This window comes from Ovis aries, chromosome 11, assembly GCF_016772045.2.
Source record: "Ovis aries strain OAR_USU_Benz2616 breed Rambouillet chromosome 11, ARS-UI_Ramb_v3.0, whole genome shotgun sequence".
Taxonomy (NCBI): domain Eukaryota; kingdom Metazoa; phylum Chordata; class Mammalia; order Artiodactyla; family Bovidae; genus Ovis; species Ovis aries.
The window spans coordinates 20,538,454-20,565,904 of NC_056064.1; the positions used below are offsets into that span (position 1 = coordinate 20,538,454).

The 27,451-nt window shown below is 37.8% G+C and overlaps 1 protein-coding gene across 3 annotated transcripts; it reads right to left on the minus strand.

Annotated features, from left to right (window-relative positions):
- On the minus strand, positions 1-27,451 carry NUFIP2 (nuclear FMR1 interacting protein 2). 3 transcript variants are annotated; one of them, XR_009595516.1, is made up of 5 exons: positions 27,086-27,451; positions 20,714-22,438; positions 10,342-10,374; positions 9,299-9,377; positions 1-8,470 (listed from the first exon to the last, which is right to left on the minus strand). XR_009595516.1 is itself a non-coding variant. In XM_027975186.3 (4 exons), exons 1-4 carry the CDS (start codon positions 27,360-27,362, stop codon positions 8,418-8,420), a joined length of 2,088 nt encoding a protein of 695 aa, XP_027830987.1. In that variant the 5' UTR covers positions 27,363-27,451; the 3' UTR covers positions 1-8,417. The 3 variants fall into 3 exon arrangements, 1 of the variants encoding a protein (XP_027830987.1); XR_009595515.1 differs by having other exon boundaries at positions 8,627-10,374; XM_027975186.3 differs by lacking the exon at positions 9,299-9,377.

Sequence of the window (27,451 nt, forward strand, 5' to 3'; positions counted from 1 at the left end):
GAAACTTTAAAATTTTTTATTCAACAATGTACACTTATTGTCTCTTAATTTGATCTACAAATTTCTCAAGTTTTTTTTTTCTGATAAAATAAGTCAATCTGGGTATGGATGTAGAGTGCTTGTAATTTATATTTTTAAAACACTGAACATGAAGTAAGACATCAATAAAGGAAGATCATCACGTAACTGACACTTCCTTAGAATCCATGACATCAAAAACAGCTATGGCAAATACCTAAGCATTTAGCAAAAGAGGAAATCTCTGGCCACTGTTCTTATATCTAGAAAAGGCCTATCTTTTTGACTGGGCAAAACAAACACTGAAAGAACATTTTTTAAATTGGGAGACAGAAGGAAACGAAAAAATCCTCTCATATACTTGTAGCCCAATTGTCCTTTCCCCCAGATTAAGAGGTAACAGCTCCTAAGTGCTAACGCACACAACACACAGAAATTACTGCGCTCCTCCAATACATTCCAAGACTGAACATGTGAACTACTGACAGACGCTAAGGAGTAGCCATGACCATCAGAGATGATGCTATACTCCTGCATTCACGCCTTTTACGGCCATGCATTATGGGCCACCTTTTGCATTCTGACTACTAGACTTCATTTTTAACTGTCACTTCCAGGCAAGACACAGAAGGGCGGGCTTGCTGTGTTTTCAGTCAACATACATTAAGAGCATACTTGATGATAGAGAAGGTAATCCTCTTCTACACATAGGAAAAACATAAAACGGAAATATTTCTTTTATATCTAGGAGCAAGGGGAAAATACCATTAGTATTATCTCTACTTAAACATATTAGCCTCTTCTACGAAGGTCCAGAAGAAAATAAAAAACGATCTTTTAAAAGATGATTTGACAAAACCTGGCCAGTACATCTACACAATCCCTTAAGTACACAAACATGTGAAATAAAGCTATTTAGTACATGCAGACTGCAGCAATGAAATCAAATCAGCTCAGTTTCTAAACTTGTTCTAATCAGCTCGGGCAGTTTTAAAGAGATACACATCTTTAACTTGTGCTTTGATCTTTAAACAACTGAATGATTCTAAATCTCAAGTCAATCATTCAGTAAACCAAAATTTATGCTAAAGCAAAGGTAAAAAGCTCATCCTACCTTTAAACCAGGTTTAAGACATAAAACTGTCACAAAACTCCATGTGGCAAAGGTCCTTCCTTCATTTCAGTTTCAACCACTTTTAATTTCTACTTGATCAAATAAACCAAAATTTCATTGGAGTAGCCAACAGTTCGTAAAGCTGATAAAACTGCCCTGTTTAAAAAAAAAAGCCCTTTAGCAGACACGAGTCAAGCTCTCATTTTAAAACTGTTATTAAAATAGGTGCCAATTTTTCTCTCTTCTAGTTCCAATGATGAACTAACCCAGAACTCTAACTTTGAGCCATGTTTCTACAGATGGTAAAGCTAAGAGCAGCAAAGTAATAAGGATAGGTCACTTTTGGTAATGACACACAAATTAAACTTTCAAAACATGTGCATAGCTTTATTCATCTACTTAGATCTAACCTTTTCATGGAGCTTCAGCAAAATTCGAGTGTGCAAAATGCATTTCTAAAACGTAATGCAAGCAAAGCTTTTCACATTTACACTGGCAGAAAATACAGAGAAACTAACAAGCCACAGTAGGGAGAGTTCAGATCTTTTCTTTTTTTAATGACAAGAATTGCACAGTTCATTATTTTGAGACAATTGTTGCAGACATAAATATTTAAAATTTTCTAAGCAAGGTGCTTTAACAATAAAAAATTTTAAAGTTGGGAAGAGCCAATAACTTGGATCATAGCTCACATAGAATTCCAAATTAAAGTGGACTCTTATCTCCATAGATTTTGCAAACAATGCTTTTTATAACACTTTATAACACTAAAGGAAACAGCAAGCTGAAACTTTTTTTTTCAAAGCACACAAGAAGTGGTGTCATCACATTACTTGAAGAAGGTGCTGAGTGGGGAGGGAAGGGAAGAATCTTTTTACTTTTTCCCACTACAGAACAGCCACTAACAGACTAAGAACAAAATGAAAAAAGAAACAACCAAAAATGTAACTTAAATCACTTCCCAGTTTATAAAACAGTTCCAGTTTGTGACAAGATCTATAACTTGAAACAGAGAGCACCAGTTGGGCAATAGAATGAACATCTCATACTGCATAAAAATTAGTGAGGTGGTTAAGAACCATCAACTAGCTCAGGCATTGTAACATGGCCTTTCCAATTTTATTATTATTTTTTAAATATACATGCAAGGCACATTGATATAAAAATAGATCTCTGGCCAACAAATATATTAAATAAGCAAATTAAAATTTTGGCTTTGCAATATTGGCAACATCAAAATATAATCAGATAGCTTTGGACCACGTATCTTTCTCATATTCCTCCACCCCATTTGGTGTTATTCCTCCATCATAATTGGGTTCAATCTCCTTCAAGTATGTGCTTGAGAAATGACTTTTCCTCATGTCAAGTAGCGTAAGTTTATCTTTCCTAAGTAAAAATACACTAGAGAAGCAGAATAGTTGGTTTTGATTGATTTGACTAAACTAAATCGGATTGGCTTGGGGCAATATTACTTCTCCTTTGTATACAAACAAAACTCACTCCCCAATATATATAGCAGACAATTGTTTTCTTTCTAAAAGGTCAGCAACAAACCAATACTACTATTTCCTTTAAGCCATTCTTCCCAACTTCTCTTTTTGAGGCAGAGGGAATGACAGAAGCAAAATTAAGATTTTCAGTAGTAGAAGACATTTTAAGGCCAAAATGTGTAATACTAACAGAATATGTATTTTTCCTAAGTTAATATCCTTCACAGGCCAATGCCATAAAAAACTTTTTGTACTGATCTCCTCCCAAAGGGAATTTTTAAATCCAATCACTTTTGCTAGTGGCTGTGCTACAGGAAAGGTATCAAAGCAACCTATAAAGATATGGTATATAGTCACGTAAAAAGTGCATCACATTCTTGATTTTTCAGTTTCTCATAGCAGCAGCAGGATTATTCCAAGACAGAAAATAGTTGTTATTTTCATCCTAAAATGCAACAATACCTAATGAAATGTATTCAATATCATGAAAGGATCTTCCTCCATGGAGGATAAATGAAACAGATTAATAAGACAAACAGGGGCAAACTAAAGGCATTCATTCATATTTACATATTAAAACCACTTTTGTTAACACCAAATCTTTACACCTAGCAATAGTAACATTTAAGGATAAAGCAGACATTACTAAAGCAGTATCCATTTTTGGAGCCTAGTTTAGCACCTGAGGAGAGGGTATATGGAAAGCTATAATTTACCTCAAGTTGGTTTGTTGGTCTTTAAGAATAAAATTTCAATATGCAATCAAAGTGAAACTGGACTGGAAAATAAATGTTTGCAGCTATTTTAATAAGGCTGTAGAAAAGGGATACTGCGGTATTATAAAATGGCTTTAGAACTCTGGACATAAACAAAACTTTATAGGGAAATACGAACCAGCAATCCCATTTGTGAGGACGGCTGTTTCATATATTTCTAACCCGGAATTACTATTTGACTCTCCCAGTAACGCGAAAGCAACATACCATTCATACTTCACTGGGTGTTTTTGTTGTGCAGACAATTTAAAACTTCTACTTGTAAGCTCCATCTTGAGTAGCAGAATGGTGTGAAATTTAATTAAAACCCAGTAAACTTTGAGTGATGTGAAATTTTGCTTTTGAATGAAGCCAATGACTGACTCATCCTTCTTTAAACCAACCCATGGTGGTCCTTGTTCTCACACATCTGAACAGATTGAGGTACATTTAAAAAAAAAAATTTAAGATAATTAGAAGCCCAACTTTCTCACTATAAAAGAATCCTGGTGCTCTATCAATTAGTTAATGAAAATAACATTCTTATTAAGAACTAATAACCTAAAGCGTCTCTGCAAACAAAGCAGCTTTTCTCCTAGTCTTATCCTCTGGCCCCTCCCCTTAAACAAGTAACACTTTGGGTGGGGGGGAAGATGAGAAAATTCTACCCTTTCTTTAAAAAATTCAACAGTAAAATTATGGGTAGGACTACTGAAAGACACTGCCTGATCAGAATCTACAACTGGTACAGCATTAACGAACCTGATCCCATGTATTTGTTCCACTATAGTCTGCTGTACACAGCACAGGTATACAAGAGGGATCAGGTGTTATTTGAGGATATGGCCCAGTGATAGAACTATACTCATAATCCTTGGAAACTGTGGACTTTTAATCTATTTCTAGGACTTGAGGAACAAAGTCTTGAAATGATGACTTTCTCCTTAGAGGAGTTTAAAATCAAACAATATTCTCTTCCCAATTTCCTTGACTGTGGCCATTTGGTACATCACAAATTTCACACTAAATGGCTTTTTTGTATTTTAAAAAGTTTACAGCAAAAAATAAGATGCCTCCAGGTGGGTTAGCAACAAGCCTAACAACCAAGCACGAAACTACTGCTGCTATGTAATGTTTTCTGAAGAAACACATTTTGTATTGTGGACAACACTCATAATTGAGGCTTGCCATATTTCCCCTAGAAACTGTTATTTGAAAAAAAAATGCAGCACTTTTTTTTTCCTTTATAAAGTTTTCACCAAGATTCTGTGATTAGGAAAGCAGATGATTAAGGAAAACAGCAAAATTCTAAACCTCTCCAGCCATTTATTTCAAGAAAAAACAAACTGGCATTAACAAATTCCTAGTTATTGTCTATCCCCTCCTAGAAAGTAGAGAAGGAGTGCTAACTATAGATGCTGTAAATACACTGTATGTGAAAGCTCATTACTAAAGTCAGAGTAAAGGCTATGGAATTAACTTCAGTTCATTAAAGTGGGGTGAACGAAGAGAAAGATAAATACACCCTGTCTTTTGAGGGGAAGGGGAATTATTCAAGACATCTACGAGAGTGGTATGTGACGCAGACACCTACAATCAAGGCAGATTTAAAAAGAAATCTTCACCCATAATTAGTATCTTCATAGCTATTAAAAAAATAGGTCATGATTTCATTCTTAGTGCCATTTTTCAAATACTACCCTTTTAAGGATTAAAACCACCTGACTTTATTCTGTGTAATGAAAACAAATGGCACAAAATAAATACAAGTTCATTCTCTGAATACTAATATAATGTCTTACACACATTCACTTACTAATTTTTAATATTTCCTTCTCTCATACACACACAAGCACTCAACACACACACAGACACACACCTTTTCAGTCTTTATAATGGAGGGATGTTAAAAATCCCCTCTAGACTGTATTTGGTTTATGCTACAGTACTAATACTCTGAGTTGAAGAAAAATTCTTTATACCGAACAATTACACATCAACGTTATTTAAATGTGCTAAATTAATCACAGCTGAAGTTTAGAAGCTTACACAAAATAATCAGGAAACAGATCAACTCTTTAAGATTTTTTTTTTTTAATAAGTGCTCTGTAAGGAATTGTGTGAGGACCTAAGGAGAAAGATTGCGACAAGTAGAGTTAAATGTTACCAAACAGCACAAAGGAGATATGTCCCAAAGTCCTGCTTGTACCTAGGCAAGTTAAGTCCATTAACCCAATGCCCCCAAAATACTGACAGTTAATATGATGGGGCGCTAGGGTTCCAGAAAGTAAAGAGACATCCCTAACTCTATACCTCTAACCATATAATCAAGGAAATTTCAGTGGGGGAAATCAAAGTGAAATGTAGCACTGTTTCATTTAGAAGTGAGACTCAAAAACCTTTGGACAAATATAGAGAAGGGAGACATTCTCTTTTTGGCTTCTCTAAACAGGGAGGCCTGAGGGATATGGAAGGGAAGTAGTAAAGCAACAACAGCTTGTCAAAGATATTTTAAAGATAAACGTTGCTTCTAAATTAAAAATTCAGATGGGGGCTGTTTTTCTAATTCCTTTTAAAATATATATTCATTCAACCTCTGTGTATCACAAACCCAGAAAGTTTCTTGTGAGTTGTGAGACAGAAGAGCTTTCAAATACCAGGCAAGCAAAATGGATGTTTAAAAAAGGGGTGGGGGGTGGGGAATGAGGACGAGAAGAGGGAGAGAATCTGGCCCTAAGGCGACAAGTGGTTACACAAGGCAATTGAACACACAGCAGAACTTTAAAACCTATAAAACAAACTGGAGCCTTTTTTCCTTTAATCAACCTTGTATCTTTTTTTTTCAACCTTTTGAAAATTTTTATTTTAAAAAAAAAAAAAACACAAAACACAGACTTCTTTCACTTCAGTATGTGGTATGATGCATTTTCCAGTTTGTTCAATGCTTTAAAGCTCAAGGATGCCTCTGCTTTCAATTGTACATGGGCCTGAAGCATCCTAGCTTTTGGCAAGCAGGCAGGAGACTCAACAAAAATCAAAATAGAACAAGGCAGACTAAATGCAGGGCACATCTGTAAACATATTATACATTTGAAAATTACAATATCCGTAAAAGTGATACAGTTTACAGGTGAAATGAAACTATCTGGAACTGGCCTACCACAAGTTTCTGAACCTGGACTGATACAATAAGTTATCTTATATATATATATATTATATATAAAAGTTTTGTTTACATCAAGTGGAATTGGCAATCCATGCTTATACTTTTAAAATCTAAGCAGGGCAGAAATCCAGACTATAAAGATATTTTCTCTACTCTATGCTGAGTCCAACAGCTTCTTTGACAAACTACTTGTTAAAAGCCTCAAATAATCAAACAAAACAAGAAAACTCATCCATACTACAGTCGCTCAAAACTGGACATTTCTTAAGCAAAAGGGCTGAGCAAAAAGTAGCTACTTCCTCCCCCAAAAACCCTGGGGATCCAGTCTACTTTTATTAGAAGACTACATCTCTCTGTATAAATACCCTGCTATTTTAACCTGTATTTGACATACATGGATATACTAATTTCTGTGTTTGTGTGTGTGTGTGAGACGCGATGCTATGTCAGGCCAGAGAACTTGTTTTTATGCCACTAACATCACCCAACCTTATATTGGACCCTTAGTTTCTGCACACACACAAAAATTTATTTTAGCATGCTATATACAAGCTGCAGTGCAACAGGATGGTAATGTGATAAGACAGGGCTGATGCTCTTCTCTGCCCAAAAGAAAATTTCCAGAATTTCACATTATTTTCCTTAAAAAAAGAAAAAAAAAAAAAAACCCATTTGCTCTAGTAATAAAATATATTTATTAAGATATAATTAGAAGCTAATAAGCTCAGAAGTATAGTTTGCATGAAAACACACCTTCTATAGGCAGGGTTTATTACCTCCTCACTGGCTAAAAAACATGAAGCTTTAGTTTTCATGGACTTTTTTCTTCCCCTTTTAGATTTCTGAGAAATTAAAAAGAATTTACAGAAAGGTACAGAAGTTTCTCTTCAGATGTTTGATGAAAAACAAGAAAAATAGCACATTTAGTGTTAGTGACAGAGAGCAAGTCTGGAGCACCTACAGTTGAAAAGCAGAATACATTTTTGCTCCCACTTACACAGTTATGTTAGAACATGGGCACAGGAGGATTTTTCCAGATTAAATATCTAAAGCCAATTGTTTGTTCTGTAACTTTTGTTTAAATGACACTCATGAAGTTTTTAAAGTCCAATAGGTAACCAAAGCCAAGTGAAACTATGTACCACCAACTATTTCAGAACTGTAGAACTTCAATGCCCTCCCCATCCCCCCACCCCACAAAAAAATAAAAGGAAACAAAGAAAATATTTCCCAACACCCCACAGAGGCTGCTTATTCCTGGCAAGACATGCAAATCATATTCGCTAAAAAAAAAAAAAAAAATAGAGAGACCCCTGCAAACTTCAAGGCATTTTATCCAGCATTCTCGCAGGGTTCAAAGTATAACCAAAAGATCAAGGGAGGAGTGGGGGAAAATGTTGAATCATTCTGGGTTCCCCGATATTAGTGTATACTTTAGTCACAGAACAAGATACAGAGATCTTTTAAAGTGGATTTGCCTTTCCAGTGGGTCATTAGTTGCCCAAGGTGATGACAGCAGGAACTTTAGAACCACGCTTGTTAATAAGTCCATATTCATTAATCACTTGCATTCACACTTAAAAACAAAAACTAAAAACAAAACAAAACTATTCAGTACCGGAGATTAAATAACCATGTGTAGTCTCTTGAAATAAATTTGTTTCCTTAAGAAGTCTAATTACTTTCAGTTGCCTTTTTTTAAATAACTATATATATATAATGTATATATATATATATTTGTATATATTATCCTGTGATTCTACTTATGGTTCCTCTGCTGCGTTGAAGATCTAGGAGCATAAAAGCCTTGTGTCCCCCATGAACGGTGGCTCTAATGCTGCAGAAAGGTTACAAATAGGCAGTCTGGTCCTTCATTGATCTGGACTATCCATGGCTTCATTGTAAGTGATTATCCTTTTGGGATCTGGAGGAAAGGTTAAAACATAAACACATAAATAAAAACAAAGTCTGAAATTCCCAAATGCCCATGTTCAAAAAATAAATCCCAATAACCATCATGAAACTGCCCTCTTTTATGAAAACACAATTTAAAGACCACTTCCTCTTTCTATTAACACACCTGTGACCCACTTTTCCTCAACCCACTTCAATGGATTCCCAGGAACAAGGTCCTCTTGCCAGTGAGGGAGACCTATTAGAGGGTTGAGTTCAGTTAACCAGGACAATGTGCTTCTACTGACTATAAAAGCAGCACATTTGAAAAAAGCAGACAAAATTTAAGTCGTCAATAATCCATTACTTTAAATAAAAACTCAGATTTATTTTCCTTTGTTCCTGGCAAAATGAAGTCAAAACTTATTTTAAGCAGTGTGGATTGTCTAGTAAAGAACTGTTCAAGTTAACACCTAACACCAAAAACTTCAGGTTAACTTAAGTCTGGCAGAGCTATCACTTCAGTTTTAATTATGACTTATTTCTTCCTTCTAATTTTCCACAGTACCTCCAGACTTTATTCTCAACAACGGCAAAAACCTGTGGATATCCTGGGCTCGAGTATAAAAGAGTCAGAATGTGTTTGGCCAAACATTCCAGCGTTATTTTAAATTCCCGTTATTTATCTGTATGCCCCCCTCTTCTGGAGAGCAAAGATTGCATTACATACTACATCTATCTATCCTAAGAACTTTTAATCATACACATGCTTTAGTAAAAAAATAGGAAACCAATAAAACTTGCTATCTAACAGAAAAGTATAAAGGCCTGAAAACAATATCAAAAAACTCAAGCTCACCTCAGGCTAAGAATCAATCTAATTTTGTCCAGAAACAATATCCTTTCTAGAACTCCAAGGGACATCCACTAGCAACTTGCTGTGAAGATAATATTCATTCTTAATAGTTAATGACCATTTAAAAGTGAAAAACAGATAGGTTTACTTTTGCAGAGTATATTTTATAGACTACGTGTTTAAATTTGTGTTTGAATTAAAAAGGTACACAGAGAGCAACACAAAATAAGAACTTGTTATTTTCAGGCCACAGCTGTGTTAGACAAAAAATATCTGGACTAAGAATAAGAGCAATGTTGGAAAATCAGGGAAACTTACTTTTTAGTCTGGACACTTTAGTTTACACTCTAGTTTACATAGCTTACATAGTAACCTCTCTGTGCCTCAGTTTCCTAATTTGTAATAAGAAAATAGAATTTCTAATGTCTCTCAAGTTCTGAAAATCTAGGACTTTTCACATTTGCCTGAAATTCACTTATTTTAATCAGCAAAGTAGATGGAAAGTGGGATCCAATTCAGTTACAGAGCTCTGAAAGCCAAAACCTATCAATATTAACCTATCAGTGTCAGTGATTAACTCTCTTAACTAAAACTCACTTCTATTTCAAGTATACCACAACAAATATATTTTATTATATTTGGACAGAAGGTACTCAGTAATTAGGACAACCAATTTCAGTTTTTTGAGAACTCTAACACAGATAAAGATTGGCCATTAGTGGAAACACTTACTTATGTTGGTTTTCTAGATTAAAAAATATTTTTGGTCTGTCTTATCTTTACATTCAGGGAGGAATAATATTCACATTCTTTACACAGCAGGTAAAAACTACACTAACATACATTCTTTTCACTTAAAATATTACCCTGTCTTTAGGAGTCTTGGTATGGCAGCTATTGTCCTTTGATTGTAGTTATTATTAAATAACTTTAAAATACAAAGTCTAGTTATTTGGTGGGCCACAATTCATGTTATTCCCACCCAAAAATAATGTATTGTAACTAGTGTTTAGTACTAACATTTCAGGTAACCTAACCATTCTTACCTTGCTTCTGCAAATTCCAAACAGATTCCATTTCTGCAAAGAAGAAAAAAAAGAATTATTTTTAAATACTAAATTTTCCAGAGCAAAGTTTAAAGCTGAGTTTTTCACTTTAAACCTAAGAAACCTAAACTGACTATTGCTGGGCTGGAGGTAGGGTTGAAATAACAGTTCTAAGAAACCCAGACAAAACACTCATATTTCCCTTTAATTGTTGAGAGTGTCACTGAGATGGTCTGAAACGTTGATTACAGAAAGTCTATTATTACCTGAAATCAAACCACCAAGAGAACAATTGTATCTGCACAAACAGCAGAGATTTGCAGATGTATGCTACAGGTAAACGATGAAAAACAAAACAAAACTCAGTTACCAAAAACAACCCAACATCCTTCAACAAGGTGCCTAGCTCTTTTGAAGGAAGCATCATCAAATTTAATCAAACTAGACCTTAAAATGCCTTATTAAAAATCTGCTTAACTCTTTGCTATATTTAAGTAGTTCTCTCCTCCGAACCCAACCTACTCATATTTAAGCCCAAAGGTCAAAATGCCAGTGCATGCCCATTTATTAACAGCATTCAACCCTTATCTGCTCAACTCAAATGTGATTATTTATAACATGCCTACTTTAATATCTTAGAATCAGCATGTACATGAAGAAACTATAATGACAGTATAGACAGAGGACAAGGAAAACTACCTGAAAGCATAGAGAAAGCTTCACAGAAGGGATATTTAAGTCTTGAGGAGTAAGTAGGTGACTATTACAGCGTAAGAACCAAAGGACTGTACTGAGTAATAGGAATGACCTGTAACTAACACTGAGAATAAATGCTCTTCCATGGCCAGATAACTACCATTCTGAAAAGACAAAAAAGTGATTTTTATTCTGTATAACTGGATGGTCTGTATTCTATAATTGTTTTGTATTCTGTAACTTATCAGCAATCAACCATAGTTAAAGAAAAATGAAATTGGAGCTCGTTAAGATCAGATATAGCTGAACATGGGTTTTTTTAAACATGAATTATAGTTAATGTACAACATAATGGCTCCCTGGGGCTAAAGCAGTGTGTACAGATCTAAAATTATTACTTGTTTGATGTGTATGGATGGGGGCAGGGAAAAAGATTGGCAGGAAAATTCCCATCTCCTAGGAGGTCTAAGGAGAGAGAATTGCAACTGATCTAATCTGGGAAAAAAAAAAAAAAGATGTATCAGGAAAGGATTTCTAGTCATGGCAGTCAACTGTCACATCAACACAATTTCTAACTCTTTTAGTTTCAAACAATTAGGAGGAGCTGCAAGAGTCATTAAAGCTGTTATCTATATATTTCTGGATCTCAGAATAGCTAATTTTAAGAAGTCCAAAGATAAGCCTTTTCCTGGTTAACATCACTACAAGAACATTAACCCAACCACATTTTCCCTTCTAAAGTACAATACCACATTTGTAACAAAAATTCCTGAAGTGTTCTATATTTACAGGTTCCTTGATGCTCATTATTCAAAATTCACTTAATGCAAAGATCAATCTATATTTAGTTATATGTTGAGAGAAGAAAGGAATGATAGAACTTTCCAGTGTTATAGCCCACCTATACCATAACATTTTCCTTTCTCTTCCCCACCAAAGAAATCTTCAACCTACCCCTGCCCTACTCTTTATTTAGGGGATGGGGAGGGTACTACATTCAAGAGTCACAGTAGCAGCCACACTACCTTAAAAGCAGAGTAAATATACATGTTTTGAATAAAAACAACAATAACTATTTGCAAACACTTCAGATTGAAGATATTTCCTTAACTTCAACTAGGACACTCAGCTTTACATTCTACTCTAATACTGTACATTTTAAGTTATTTCTGGCAAGAAAATCCTATTGCCCTCAAATGAGCTCTGGAGTAGTGACTCTGACCATGAGGAGGGACAAGGGATGGTCTGACCTAGCTAAAAAATTAGTCATGGGCCAGCCTAGCTTCCAGTCAGGAAATCAGCATTATCTGAAGTGTTGTACTAAGAAATGAATGCAATTCCCCTTCCTGCTATTTAATATTACTTCTTAACTGGTAGCAACTTGATTTCCTTGATTAGACTTTCAATGTTTCTATGAAACTCCAAGTTAAGATATAAAAGAGGAAATAAATCAAATACTGTTTGTATGATTATATGCCATGTTTAAACCACTCTAAAAGACTAACCAGAAGCTAGTGATACACAGCACATGTGAAAGAAGTCAATGATATTTTCCCCTCTTTTAGGTTCCAAGTTAGGATTCAGATGTTAAATATAAAATGAGTTTCTCTGTATAACCTTGTTTTAACTATATCACAAGAGAAGCTGAACAGTATAAAGAAGGCTATAGAACTATACAGAATCACAACAGTAATTAATCTTCTTACTTTTAATACTACCCTCTTCTACATACACATACACACACAAATACCCAAGTCTTTAACATCCCAGTTCTTTTACAACAGGCATCACAGCATCCAATTATGCAAACACTTATTGAGAAATGGCCACAGGGCCAAACTTAGTAGTCAATTTTGCCAAAATTCTGTCATTTAGACCATTACCATACAAATTTGAGATTTTACTGTATCAAAATGTTAAAAATTCAGATACAACTGAATTTTTACATCAAATTAAATTTCCTCAAGTAATGCCGCTCAAATGAAACAAATTTAACATTCAATTTCCTAAAGCAGACAACTTACAGCAGTCGGTCCACTGGGTTCTACATACCACTTGTTTTTGTAAATAAAATTTTACTGGTATAGAGCCTCACCCAGTGCTCTTTTGTACAAAGCAGAACCAAATGACAACAGAGACTCTATGGCTCGCAAAGACTAAGATATTTACTATCTGATCTTTTATAAAACAAGTTCATTGACCCAGGCTTCAGCAGTCACAAGTAATTTAGTAAGTCAATAAGACGAAAAGATTTAGACAAAGAACACTACCATTCAGGGAACAGAACTAAAAGTTGCCACGGAGAAAAGATTCAGACAAAAACGACATTTTGGTATTTGTGGGAAAGAGCACAAAGCATTCATGAAAGAAAGTTTATTATTTAGTCACAGAGGTGAAGGGAAGTCACTGAAGAAATGAAGTTTTTATAGTACATGCAAGGAATGGATGAAATGACAATAGAAAAAGCCCAATAAAATGTTACTGCAAAAGTGAAGAAATTAGGGCAGTTGTATTAGCGATGGAAAAGAATGAAGACGTTGGAGAAGATCCATATGTTAATTCACTAAAGGGGAAGCCAAGAAAGGGCAGTTGTGGGGGAAAAAATGAATTCAGTTTTATAAACACAGTACTGGAGTGACATCGAATTGAATACATGTGGTCCGAACTCAGCATAAAAGCAGCTGAAGAAGTCTTAACTAACTCACAGAAACAGGATTAGTTACCCAGAGGAGTTTGAAAACCTGAAAAGGGGACTGAAGGAATATCAACATTTGAGAAAGAGAGAATGAGAATACCAAGAAGACCAGGAATGTTGTATCAAACATACAAAAGTAAAAAGAGTAGACAGAATTAGAGAATGTAGGGAGTATTCACAACTGCAACTCTTACCTAAATTTACCAACTACCACATCCCACAACATATGCATATGTGTGCGTACTTGGTCACTAAGTCGTGTTGACTCTCTGCGACCCCTAAGATTACAGCCCACCAGGGTCCTTTGTCCATGGGATTTCCCAGGCAAGAATACTGAAATGGGTTGCCATTTCCTTCTCCAGGGGATCTTCCCAAGCTAGGGATCCAACCATGCCTCCTGCACTGGCAGGCAGAAGTTACACATTCCCCTTTCTCTTGCCCAGTGCCATTGCCCTGGTTCAAGCAGTGGTATCTTATGCAGCTTTCCGAAGTTGTCTTTTATCTAGAGACCATTAGTTGAGTCTCAGTTTCTATCTTCTATGCCATGGTTATAATTCTTTCTTTAAAAATATAAATCTGAAATTGATCATATTGCTCAAAACATTTCAATGGATTCCCATTTGCCAACAAGGAGATTAGTTCTGTGTCTGATATAAAATTTATGTCTAGAATAGGTACATTAACAACTTGATAAATTAAAGATTTTTAACATGCACCATTCACCTTTCCTGAAACTGACTGGCAAACTTCAAACATATGCCGTTTTCATCTAAAATATTCTGACTCTCCTTCTACAATAAGCCAACATTCACTTCTTAGAATTCTAACTACCTTTGTCCCCTGACCCCACCCACTCAACCTTAGTGGTTTCTCTGTATTTCAAAAACATTTTTCTACAGAGCAGTCACATTAGTGATATATTTCTTTCCCATTACACTGAGTTTCTTAATAATATGAACACTGTTTTTATCTACTTATCACCAATGCTTCACACAGTACTTGGCACAATAAATAAAACATTGATTTGAATAGAATACTACTCATAAATCAGTCAAGGAAGTAATAATACGGAAAATGTTTCAGGTAAACCCATTTGAAACTATTATTCAATCTCTTGACCTACAAAAAGCAATTTCATATAGATTCATATTTTAATTCTAAAACCCTTCAAAGAAAAAGACTGAGGTTAACTAAGAGGGTTAAAACTAAATAGAAGCTTAACTTTTTCTCTTTAAAACTGAAAGATACTACTGCCCCAATTAATAGAACATATTTAAAAACACTTAACATTTTAAGTACATAATGGCACCCTCCAAAAAGATCAAATCATATATGAGGCAAAACAAGCTGACTCCCCCAACTGTGAACCCCTAGATCAATTTATCAGTAATCATGCCTTCCACCCCTTAAGATATTTTAGATCAAATTCTATAAAATCCTACAGGGGTGGTGACATAAATTTATAATTCTGCTTCTCTTTCTAGTTCAGATTTATTCATCCTTTTGATTGATTTCTGGCTATCCCAACACTGTGTTTTGTTATTGTAACTTCTCAACCAGTCCTTGTACCTACCTGCCTATTCTTTTGGTTGTCAGAAGTTTCTCCCTTTCTTTTTTTCATTTTGACTGTACTCATACAGAAATACAGTACATTTTCAAGTATTTTCAAGATTAAGGTAGTTGTAAATCACCACCTTTTCAGTAAATGGTAAATTAACTCTTCAGTAGATCAATGTCAATCCTATATTCCCAACTTGGAGCTACACCACAGACAGCACAATTGTCAGGACCACCTCTAAATACACACAATAGGAACTTGGAGCACTTATTCTATTACTTTTAATGGTAAAATATAAAATTTAAGTTGCTTAGAATGAAACTGCTGCTATGACAGTAACAGACAATTTCTGCTACTATAGCATGGGTAATTACTTCCCTTTCCCTCAGGACTTAAGCTAACAAAATCTGGGAGTTAAATTTTATCTTCTATTAAATTCCTTCAAAGTTACCTTCCAGATTAGCAGCAAAGTAACTAGTGTACTCATAAAGCAGAATTAATGAGAAATCAAGTACCCAGTATGGTTGTTAAAATGCAAAGTCACTGATAAAAAGGATCTTACACGATCTTACACTTCTTAAGAATTACTTGTCATATATATTCCTATGTCTCATATTACAGAGAGAAAAAAAGGAGTCTTCCCAAATCTAGGATGTTCAATTTGGACTGAAACCCAAATCAAATCTGCAGGTACTTCTTTATAAGACTGTTAGGAAGATAGCTTTGATGGCACAATTATGGGGCAAATGAAATAAAAAACACTAAAAATGCTTATCAAGCACTGCGTTAACAAGAGAAAATTGAACATTCAGATCTATTCATGAACAAATGTCTAAACTGTATGACCAGTTCCCATCAGTTTTATGGATCGATTTAATTAACCATAACTTGTCTCCTCAATATCCTGTTTCCCATATCCTGTAGATGTAGAAATATTTATCAGTTCTCTCTTGCCCTTACCGAATCTAAAAGCTTTTTGAAATGTCTGTTTTATTTCTGGATAAGTAATACACTCACAAGACTGTTTTACAAGAGGAAAATCTTTGTTATTTCTCTGCCTGGACTATCCCAATAATCTGACTGATCTTTTACTTCTAGTCACCAGAAAAATGCCTTCTAATCTACCCTACAAATCAGTGCCACATTCATCTACCTGAACACAGACCTACAAGTCAACTGTTTAAGAGCAACTCAGTTTTTACAGCAGTTGAGTACAATCCGGTAAGAGAAAACAAAGGCTGATATACTTACTTTATAATATTATGAAACCCAGGCTTAAAAATGATAAATGATTTGCCCAGGCACACAGGAGTCAGGAATAGTAGCATTAATACCCCTGTCTTTTGTCAGTTTAAGTTACATACTACCAGTCTATCTCCGATACTCAGAGGCTCCCCCTTGCCCTCCGATGGGAATTATAAACCTCCATGGTTTGACAGTAATTTACCTTTCTTCTCTTTTATATACATATATATCCTCTCACCACATCCAAAGTGGATACCTTCCAAGATTCACATCACTCTCATTTTCCAACTTTTCTGTTCTTTATGTTTCTGTTCTCTGCATTTTCCTCAAGTTAAAGTCTTCCTTCATCCATCAAAATCCAGCTTAAATGCCACTGCCTCCAGGAAAACATACCATGCACTTCTTACTCTTCCTACCTTTACTCCATTAGAAATTCTCTCCCCCTTCACTAAAATCTCTTATTTGTACCTTTCTTAAAACATTTAAAATCCGTGCCTTAAAATTTGTGTATTATTTTCTCCTGTACTAAAGTTCTTTTAAGGAAAAGATTCACCCTGAAAAAGCAAGTCTTTCATAACTAAGCAAAGTACTCTGCCTATGAAGGTACAATACAAGGGAAAGGAAAACACAATTTATTGTACAACTCTTCACTAGTATGGAAAACTGTGACACACACACACACACACACACACACAAAGGATTAAGCTGAGGAAACCTCCCTATAGACCTAAAGTTCCAATCCTAGTCTGCAATTAGTGTCACTCAGTGAGTTAAAATCTTTTTTTAAAATTCAGGGTTCAACTCAGATCTACTGGATCAAACCACTTATGCCAATAACCTGCCACTTGTGGAGATAATACAGAAATTTTTTCAATTTCATGCAATAGCCTAGAATTGCCTCAGGAATATTTTATACCAGATAACTTTCATTTTGACCTACCCCAACCATCAAAAATTAAAATTTATCTCCCCTACAGCTCTATGTGCTGGATAAAATTTACCATATCAAAGTATTTAATGAATACTCCAAAATGTCAGCATTTTGAATGCCCGATATCATTTAGTGCAATATAAGCCACGCAAGGTAAATTAACCAGTTTAACACTATAACCAAACACAACTCAAATCAATGTTACTTCTGAAGACGTGGCTTTAAATAAGTTCAGACCATTTCAAAATCAATGGCATCACCTCAGAAAGTTAGAAATCTAAAATTTTAAGCCTCTGACAACAAATCAGCATCTCTGAGTAACCACTTTGAAGGCGGTAATGGTTCTATGTCTTGGGTATGTTCATTAAAAGCCATCACTCTATAACATACTCAAAAGTATCAGTGAATAAAATGCTGACTCCTAACTTCATCCAGCGCTTCCCTGGTGGCTCAGAGATCAAGAGGCTTCCCAGTTGGCAGCAGTGGTAAAGAACCTGCCTGCCAATGCAGGAGATGTTAAGAGACACAGGTTCAATCCCTGGGTCAGCAAGACCCCCTGGAGAAGGGAATGGCAACCCACTCCAGTGTTCTTGCCTAGAGAATACCATGGACAGAGGAGCCGGTGGGCTACAGTCCATGGGGTCACAAAGAGTCAGCCGTGATTAAAGTGACTGAGGACGTACAATGGTAAAAAACCCGCCTGCCAACGCAGGAGACACATGTTTGATTCTTGGGTCAGGAAGATCCCCTGGAGTAGGAAATGGCAACCCACTCCAGTATTCGTGCCTGGGAAATTTCATGGAGACATGAAATGTTGGGCTATAGCCCATGGGGTTGCAGAAGAGTCAGACACCACTTAGTGACTAAACGAAGATGAACTTCAATCAACTTTACTTACAGATTACTTTTGAACACTTGAAAAGACCATACTAAAGGACTCTTTTAAAGGACAAGGGCTCTTGCAAAGGATATTCCAATAAGCCCCACTGATAACCTCTTTTAGAGTTTCAGAAAACTTGCCTTAATTTAAAAAGATCTTCATATCTTTCAAAGGTTGTGACACAAAAGAAAATTCAAATAAAAGAAAAATTAGTGACCTGATGGATCAATCTACATTTGCCAGAAATTCAAAGAATCTGCCATTTTGTGACCTCACTGAACCAAATATTGTTTGTCTTAGGAAAAAACAATACCAATTTCTTCTCAATAATGTCCAACTATAAAACTCAAACTGATGCACTTTACTAAAGCACATCTTTCAGTAACTTCACCAAAACTAAATATAACTGCATCTATGTATGGTTATTTAAGTTTATCTAAGTATCACTGATTTCATATCTGTTTAGCCCATCTGTAGGACAAATACATACACGTAATACCTAAGAATAAATAAGAATTAATACTCTCATTTAAAAAGGTCTGCATTTTTTCCATAATAAAAATCAGACATATCACCAACCAAGCACCTAATGGAACAACTTGCCCCAGAATTCCTCCAGGTTGTGGGAGAACATAGCACAACCATACATCTTCTCAGGTTCATACAACTACCACGGCTGTAAAGTAGTTTGGCAAAGATTTTCTAAGTATAGTGGTCTCTGGAGGGCAAGATGGCACAGAAAATATTACAAATACCCTGGCAGAATTTAACTTATAATTAGCCAATGTCTTAAGAAACTAAGTATTTCTTTTTCCCCTAAGTTTTCCTATAAATATCCAGCTCTTAGTTAACTTATATTTACTTCCAAAGAGCAGTGCTGGAGAAAAGTGAAGACAGATTAATCTTATCTGCCAGGATTTCTACTCATAAAGTCCCATAGGCAATTCTATTTATTCCCATTTTTTAAAGGAAGAAAAATTTAAATGGGTATCTGTTTACTAAATGTTTTACAATCTGCAGATAGAGAGGTATGGAGACTAGATAATTTGCTTACAAGTCACATAAATAGCTTTATTATTCATCTATAAGGCAGTGATTTTTCTAAGGAAAATATGAATTGCTTCATCACCACCATCAGATATGTTACCTCTTCCTTACAGTTGCAAATCATTGCCTAAATGAACTACTGTTCAAAATGGGGCTGTGCAATATATATTAGGTGTGTGCATGCATGCAAGGGGTAAGGATTTCTTTCAGGGGGGGTACAGGAAACAGAGAAGGAAAACTGAAAACCACTGTTTTCCAAAGCAAAGAGGTGCTTGTAACATCATTTGTAAACATCATTCACAGAACAAAAAACACTGCTGGGAGTATGGGATATGGCATATATGTGGAAAAATAAACAAGGTCCTACTGTATAGCACAGGGAACTATGGAACTATACTCAATATCCTGTGATATACCATAAAGAAAATATGAAAAAGATATGTAAAACCGAGTCACTTTGCTGTAGAGCAGTAATACACTAATTCAACTACACTTCAATTCAAAAAGTTTTTTTAAAAACTACTACATGAATATGCAGAAACAAGAAAACATTGTTTTAAGGATTTAAATTACTTACACCATAAAACAAATTTTCCTTTAAGGCACAAATAAACCATATCCTAAAAAAGTTATTAACATGGAGCTTGAAAGATATCTGGTTCCTTTTTGACATGGGCTTTGGGGCTATGAAAAACAGACTCCCCAAAACCTGGTCCCTATAATGCTAACTGTACCTGTAAGTGTAGTTTATTTTCTAGTTACCTTTAGCACCCATTACTCCTTCTTATAAGAAAACAAATTAAAAAAAAAAAAAGAAAGAAAGAAAACATATTAGCTGACACTCTTAACTTTTTAGACTTCTCCAAAACACTGTCCCTATTGATTTTAGGCAAATTAGAACTATTGAGCTCACTAATAAGCATATGATATAAAAAGCAAAGGAGAGACAACATCTATACAAAGAAAAAAATTAAAAAGAACTCTTATGAGTGTTTAAGAGAAAATAAAACATCATCCCTTTAGCACCTCCACCCCTTTATTCCCTGAACAAAAGGCAAGAGCTCGATTATAACTTGTTTATATAAAAAGAAATGTTTTTAAGTTGCAAAAGTGAATATTCCTTCTAAACTTCAGCCATACTATTTCCAAGACCCTGAACTGTTTGATACCAGCTGCTTATCCATGTTATTCTCAACTAAGCTCTGCAATCCTTAAAGAATCTCATAGTAGCTTCCAAAATTCACCCTTAGTATAACAACCAATAAATATGTATTAATAAATGACCAGTAAGAAATTTCATATAGGAAACAAACAAGTTACCTTTAGTGTGATATACAATAGCAGCCCTCAGGTCAAAAGAACCCCAGCTATCATTCCTTTCTAGGCCTCTCTGGTATCTCTGTTCTTTGGCGGAGCCTAACAAAGTGTTCGTAGGAGACGCCAGAGGATTTTGATTTTCTATCTCATAGTCCTTTGAGAGAAACACTAAAGCACCTTGACTACTGGTGTCTGCTTTCTGCAGGTCACCTATATGACTGGGTTCCAAGGATAAGGCTCCACTCTCACTAGTAGTCCCAGATTTTAGAATGCTACCCAGAACTTGAGGACTAGTCCGTTTTTCCAGCTCATATGCCTTGGGAAACACAGGATGCTCAGTTCCTGAGGGGATTATTTCAGCACCCTGTGAAACCAAAGTGGCAGGATATTCCCCTTGAAATGTCACCTCCATCACTTTATGATCTGATGACTTCCCAGTAACAGTTTCAGGGCCAGCACTGGGTTCATTGATAAATGATAAACCCCACTGATTCTGGAAGATATCTCCCAGGTTTTGCTGATCTGTCTGAGAGGGTAGATCCACTTGTGCTGTGCTCAACAGCACAGTTTGCATATTTGAAGGGTAGATAAAAAGGCCGGACTTAATTTGTTCAACAGCTGCTGAAGTCAGACTCATGTCTTGGAGGACTGAATCAGTCCCAGAAGAGATGGGTGTTAGAGTATTAGCAGCAGTAGTTAGCAGTGGCTGACCCCCTGGAGAATACACACTTGCATCAGTCCCTGCTATAACTGGCCCATTAGAAAAGCTGGCCGAAGTAACAGATTTCAGCGCTGACATAGGGACCTGGGATAATCGACTTGAAGCTTGGGTCTGAGTTTCCCCAGTAGATGATGAGGAGGATGAAGATGAAGATGGTGACACAGAAGAGTTCTGTACAGTTTTGTTGAGGTTTTCCTTAACTTTGCTTGCATAACTTATTTTAGGAACGATTTTAGCACTGCTATTGTCCACTGGAAAAACTGGGGGTGGTTTAAACAGGGTCCACGAGTCCTCTTTGGAGGCAACAGCAGAAGTATGCTTTCCTTTGGGCCGATCATCAAACTTTTTGCTGCTCACACCAGGCTTAATATCAGAGCTTTTCCGAAGCATATCACCCACAGCAGGTTTTCCTCGACTTGTTCCTCCAGGCCCAGTTTCATACTTCCAAATAGGCTTTGAACCATCTACTCGACTTCCCTTTTGTTCACTGTAGTCAGGCTTGAAAGTTTCAAGTCCCTGTTTTAAGGTTGGGACATTGGTCTCTTGTTGCATTATTTTGTCCTGCACTAAATTAAGGTTTTCACAACCCTTGGCACTATTGCGCCTAGCTTTCCTTTTTTTAGGAGTGGTATATCCGCTCTCAGATCCACTACCATCATTATCTGCTCCTTTGCCCATATAACCATTAGTAATATAGCCAGAATTATTTGTTACAACACCATTTGGAATTGCTACAGTATCAGTCTTGTCTATAGATTGGTTCTCTCCGGATTTATTTTCATAAGACTTCCCATTCTTTTTGTCCATACTGTTTTTCTGAATAAAATTCCTGGTTTTAATTCCTGCTTTCCCAAAGGTGCTGGACTTTACAGTCTGCTTCAGATTAGTGTCTACAACTTGTTGGTTGCCATTGAGGACCCTGGAAATAGGGTTGGTAGCTTCCTCAGAACCCAGGCTCTTTAAAGATATTTCTCTTTCTCCAGCATTACCATTTAGTTCACCATAGCCTAGGGGGAAAAAAAGTTTAAAAAAAAATTAGAATATGTAAACTACAGTAGTACCTAACATTTAAGGACTATTTAATATTTACAATGTGCTACACTCTATGCTATGAGCTTCAGCTTTATCTTACTATTTAATAACTATGAGAAAACACTTGCTAGCCCCATTTACAGATTAGGAAGTTTACTAAGTAAGAGACAGAACTGACCTAAGATCAAACCAGAGTCCAAGGTCAGAAAACATAACTTCTTAAGCATAATATCTTTTCTCTAACAGCATCAACCTTCTCATCATTCTCACAAGGCTGTTATAAAATTTCCTTTACCATTAAGAACAGAGCTACCCTTTGGGCAAAATCAAGTTAAATGGATACAGTAAATCTAAGTATTACAGGAAAACTAAAGACTGTACTTTTATGAAACCATAAATGGCTGGTGGTCACCATAAGAAGTTCCTAATTGCCTTCTGTCAAACAAAAAAACCTAACACTTGTGAACTTTTTTGAAAATGATGTTAAACTCGACACATCCCATACATTCTATCATACTGTCATTGTGTAAAACCAGAACACCTATGTGCCAACTCTTACTACATTTTTCACTTCATTATACCATACTGCCTAACCAAATGATTCAGTGAGAAAATACTAACAAATGAAAGGTATCTAATTTTTAAAAGTGTTAAGGTATTCAAGTTTAAGAACTTCAATCACCATAATCAGTTTATTATTACAGATAATTCAACTGGGTCAACAACTTTTCTCATTTCCTTACTAAGAAACATTCCCTACAGCACCGTGAGGTCAAGTCATCAGAAACAAATACAAGATAAAAGCTAAGGATAAGACTCACAGACACACACACTCATTCATTTAAATCAGCTTTACAGGGGGATGGGGGGAATCCAATAGTATTTGGTATTAGTATTCCAATAGAAATACTAAATAATTTGTCATTTTCATTCATTCTCTTGGGCCTGTAGCCCGTAAAGGCTAAAAGGCACATGAGCCTGTATATTTTTGTTTTCAAATTTTACTATCCAATATGGTAAACAGCAATAAACATAACCCATATGACTAGCTCTTCATATATTTTCAGAGGATAAAGAACAGTAAGATTTTTTTTTTAAAAACAGCTTGAGAACCATTGCTTAAAAAAAATTGATGTGAAACAGAACACATTGAGGAGAGTCACAACAGGGTTTACTATAATTTTAAGTTACTTACTCTGCATCAGTGAAATGAGCAAATTATATTAACTTTCAGAAAATAACTCAGGAAAACATACTTAAGGCATAACCATTCTTGAGCAAGAGTGGCACAGAACCTGTTCCATGAAACAATATATTTGTAAAAAGTTCTTAACTTCCGCTAGTGTTATATTTTACTTTTCATCTGGCTGAAAAAGCCATGACTCTGTGCGACCCCATAGACAGCAGCCCACCAGGCTCCCCGTCCCTGGGATTCTCTAGGCAAGAACACTGGAGTGGGTTGCCATTTCCTTCTCCAATGCATGAAAGTAAAAATGAAAGTGAAGTCAGTCAGTGTCCGACTCTTTGTGACCCCGTGGACTGCACCCTACCAGGCTCCTCCACCCATGGGAGAAAAAGCCATGATAACCAATCAAATTAAACTTTTGGTGAAAAAATTCTAACTATGAAACAGGAGAGATAGCTGCTTCTAAAAGGTTTGTTTTCCCCCCAAAATCAGAAATTTCAACAAACTCTCTCTTATATCTTAACAGATATAAGTTTACTGGTGTACCACTCTAGACTAACCAGAACTACATACACCATTTTAATTTTTACTATTTAGTTGCTGATATCAGAAACCACCGATTTAAAAACCACCCAGAAGCCACTATACTTTTACCTCTAAGTTTTAACGACAAAAAATATTTCTCATTTGACTATATTAAAATTTCCCACCAAAACAAACAAAAAAAAATCCCATGGTAACCTTGTTGGTATGCAAAATGTCTGACTTTGTTTTAAATTTAGGTATTAAAAAATGTAAACATTATAGAATTACTGAGAAAAATGAAAGGCCTCCTAGTGCTTTCATTATTTAGGGTTGCCATGCTAAAGCATCTAACCCTACTTCAAAAGGACTCAGCAAAACTCGAGTCCTGAAAAATCTAGATTAGTATCTGAAATTACCGAATATATTTGCATTTCTCCCTCTCTTGCGCCCTCTTCTGGATAAAGAAAAACTGTTCCTCTTTATAGGTTTGTGGGTAATGGGTCATAAAAACCCCCCTCAACACGCTACAGACACATTTCAAAAATCCTCACAAGCTTTCTTAATAAATTAGACCTATGCATGTTGAAGCAACAGTAATGTGGCCAGGACACACAAGAAAAGTTGCTCCCCCCACACTGTTTACATTCTCTCAACTGCTAAACCCAGTTTCCCCTATTTATCCCCTTTCAGGATAAGACAAACTAATTTGAAGGATGTCACCATGAACGGCTCAGGGGATGCTTCCGTTAAGTAGAAAGAAGTCCTGCGGGGAGTATACTAATACCTGACAGATAAAACTGAATTTTCCAATCTGAACTGTAATACTGCCTTATAGTCCAAGTAAGCATAGTAAAATTTTTTTCCACCTGAAGCTGAAAAAGATTTAACGTTTTAAAAAATATAGGATGTACTGTTTCTAACAGCTCTTAAACTGTTCCAAACCCTTAGGTTAAACACTCAACAAATATAAGGTTCATTTCTACTGCACATCATCCATCAGTCCTTATCACCCTCCAAAATGGAAAATCTGATACCTCAATTTCAGTCTTCAAGTACTACTAAGTCTGTAATAGAAATAGTTTTTCTCCAGCTCTCAGTAAATGCTTATATCAAATCTGACACCCTGGGTTTAATATTTTCTTACAATTTCAACTTATAAAGAGAACAAATATTTTTAAAAATCTGCATGGTTACAAACTTTTAAGTTCCTTTCTTCTTAAATGTTTTCTAAAATGACTTTTGCCCTCAATTTAACATTTGTTAACGAGAAGAGTTTGGGGATTCAGATCGGTTTTAAAATGGGAAAACATCTTTCCTTATTAACATGAAGTAAGTCTCATCCCAGGCAAGATGGTAGTGCACAAACCTCGTGGATGAGCCACCTCGGTTCACCCCTAAGGGCAAGAAAAAGGGGTCAAAAAAACCTCGTCCTCTCTTCCATTCAATCAAACACTCTTCTAATCTCATTCCTCAAAACCACTGCCCAAGCCCAGAAGGTAAATGTTGGGGGGAGTGGGGGTTGTTGGAAGAAGATAAAACAACCTTTTTGTAAAAATGAGCTGCTAGAAGAAAACGACCCAAGTGAAAGCCTGAGAGGCGGAGTCGTGAGCGAACCTGGCAGGAGACGAGGTTCCTGTGGCAGAGAAACTCGTGACCGGGGAGCCTGGTTCCCGCTGGGTACCCCACCCGGCCTTCAGGCACCGCCTCTACCCAAAATGTATCCCCCCCCCCGGCCCCCCCAGCCCTCCTGCCCAGAGGAGCGCCCGCGGCCGCCGCCCGCGGCCTCCTCCTCCCTCGCGTCAGCTTTGAGGCCGGCTCCCCGCCCCGACCGCCCGCGCCTCCCGCCGCACCCGGGAGCGGGAAACGCGGCCGCCGGCGCGCGGGGCCCGGCGCAGGCCGCTCCCCTCGTGGCCGCTTCCCTCCCCCACCCCAACCGCCCCCGCCCCTCACCCCAGGGACCCGCCCGGGGCCGCGCGGCCGCCGCCGGGTTACACAACCCGGCCGGCGACGGGGGGGAGGGGCGGCCGCGGGCCGGGGGCGCCGGCGCCCCCGCAGTGCGGGGGGCGGGCTGACGCGGGGGGATCCCGAGGCACCCGGCTCGGCCGCGCCGGGCGCCCCTCGACACCCTTCCCCCTCCGCGCTTCAGCGGGCCGGAGTCGGTGACAGGAATCGGCTTCCAACATGGCGGACAGGAAGCGGCCCCGCGAGGAGGAGAGAACATTCCAGCCGCGCCGGCTCTGGGGGGAGCGGGCCCGGGGCGCCGGCCTCGCAGTGAGCCGCAGGGACAAACCGAGAGGTCCGGTGCCCGAAAGGAGCGTCTCAGGGTGGAAATGACCCGAGAGAAGAGGGGTCCCAACCGCCCCCCCAGACGGGGAACCCCAAGGCCACAGGTGGGCTTGGGGTGGCGGGTGAGGGAGGACACTTCCTCAACTCTGCCCCACTACCCTCTCCCCGCCGCCTGCAAAAGGGTCTCGCGACGCCACCCGAGTCGGGATTCGCTAGGCCTTCCTGAGTTACACCCCGAAGCATTTCGGGGGGCTGGGTTCACCCCCAACTCAGGGCCCCCAAATTAGGGTCCCTCGTGGGCCTCAGGAAGGTAAACGAGAGAGGAATATAAAGGCTAGACTTCCAAGGCCGACCCTCCGGGTTTCCCTCCAGCCCGGGCGGGGGCCGGGAAGGTCACACTGGCCTGGTTGGGCCTCTCCCATGCTGAGGAGAAGAGGGCGCTGCAAACCGTGAGGCCCAGCCCGAGCTTTCGGAGAATGAAAGGGGGCTTCCCCACAGCCGCAGGACACCGGCACACAAGGCACACACACCCCGACCCCTTCCGCGCTTTTCCGATCCAGCCCCACCCCCATCTCCCGCACCCCCCACCCCATCCCCCTTCCCCCACTCGTCCTCCCTCCCGGACCTGTTTTCTTCTTCGGCGTTTCCTGGTGCTGCTGGAGGGCGTGTTTCTGCTCATGTTTCAGCGGCTTTGGCTGGGCCTTGGGGCTGCCCTCGGCTCCATGCTGCAGGTATTGGTGAGGCTGCTGGTGATGGTGGTGGTGATGGTGGTTGTGGCTGTGGTTGTAGAAATAATAATGGTGATGGTGGTGCGGCTGCTGCTGCTGCTGCTGGGGGTGATGGTGCGGATGGTGGTGGCTGTGATGGTGCTGAGACTGTGGCTGGCCGGGCTTCTCCTCCATTGAAAGCGGCTGGGACTCTCTGGCTGAGGCTGCGGGCTGCTGCACCGTCAGGATCTGAGACTGCTTCTCAGGGCTCACTCAGTATATCT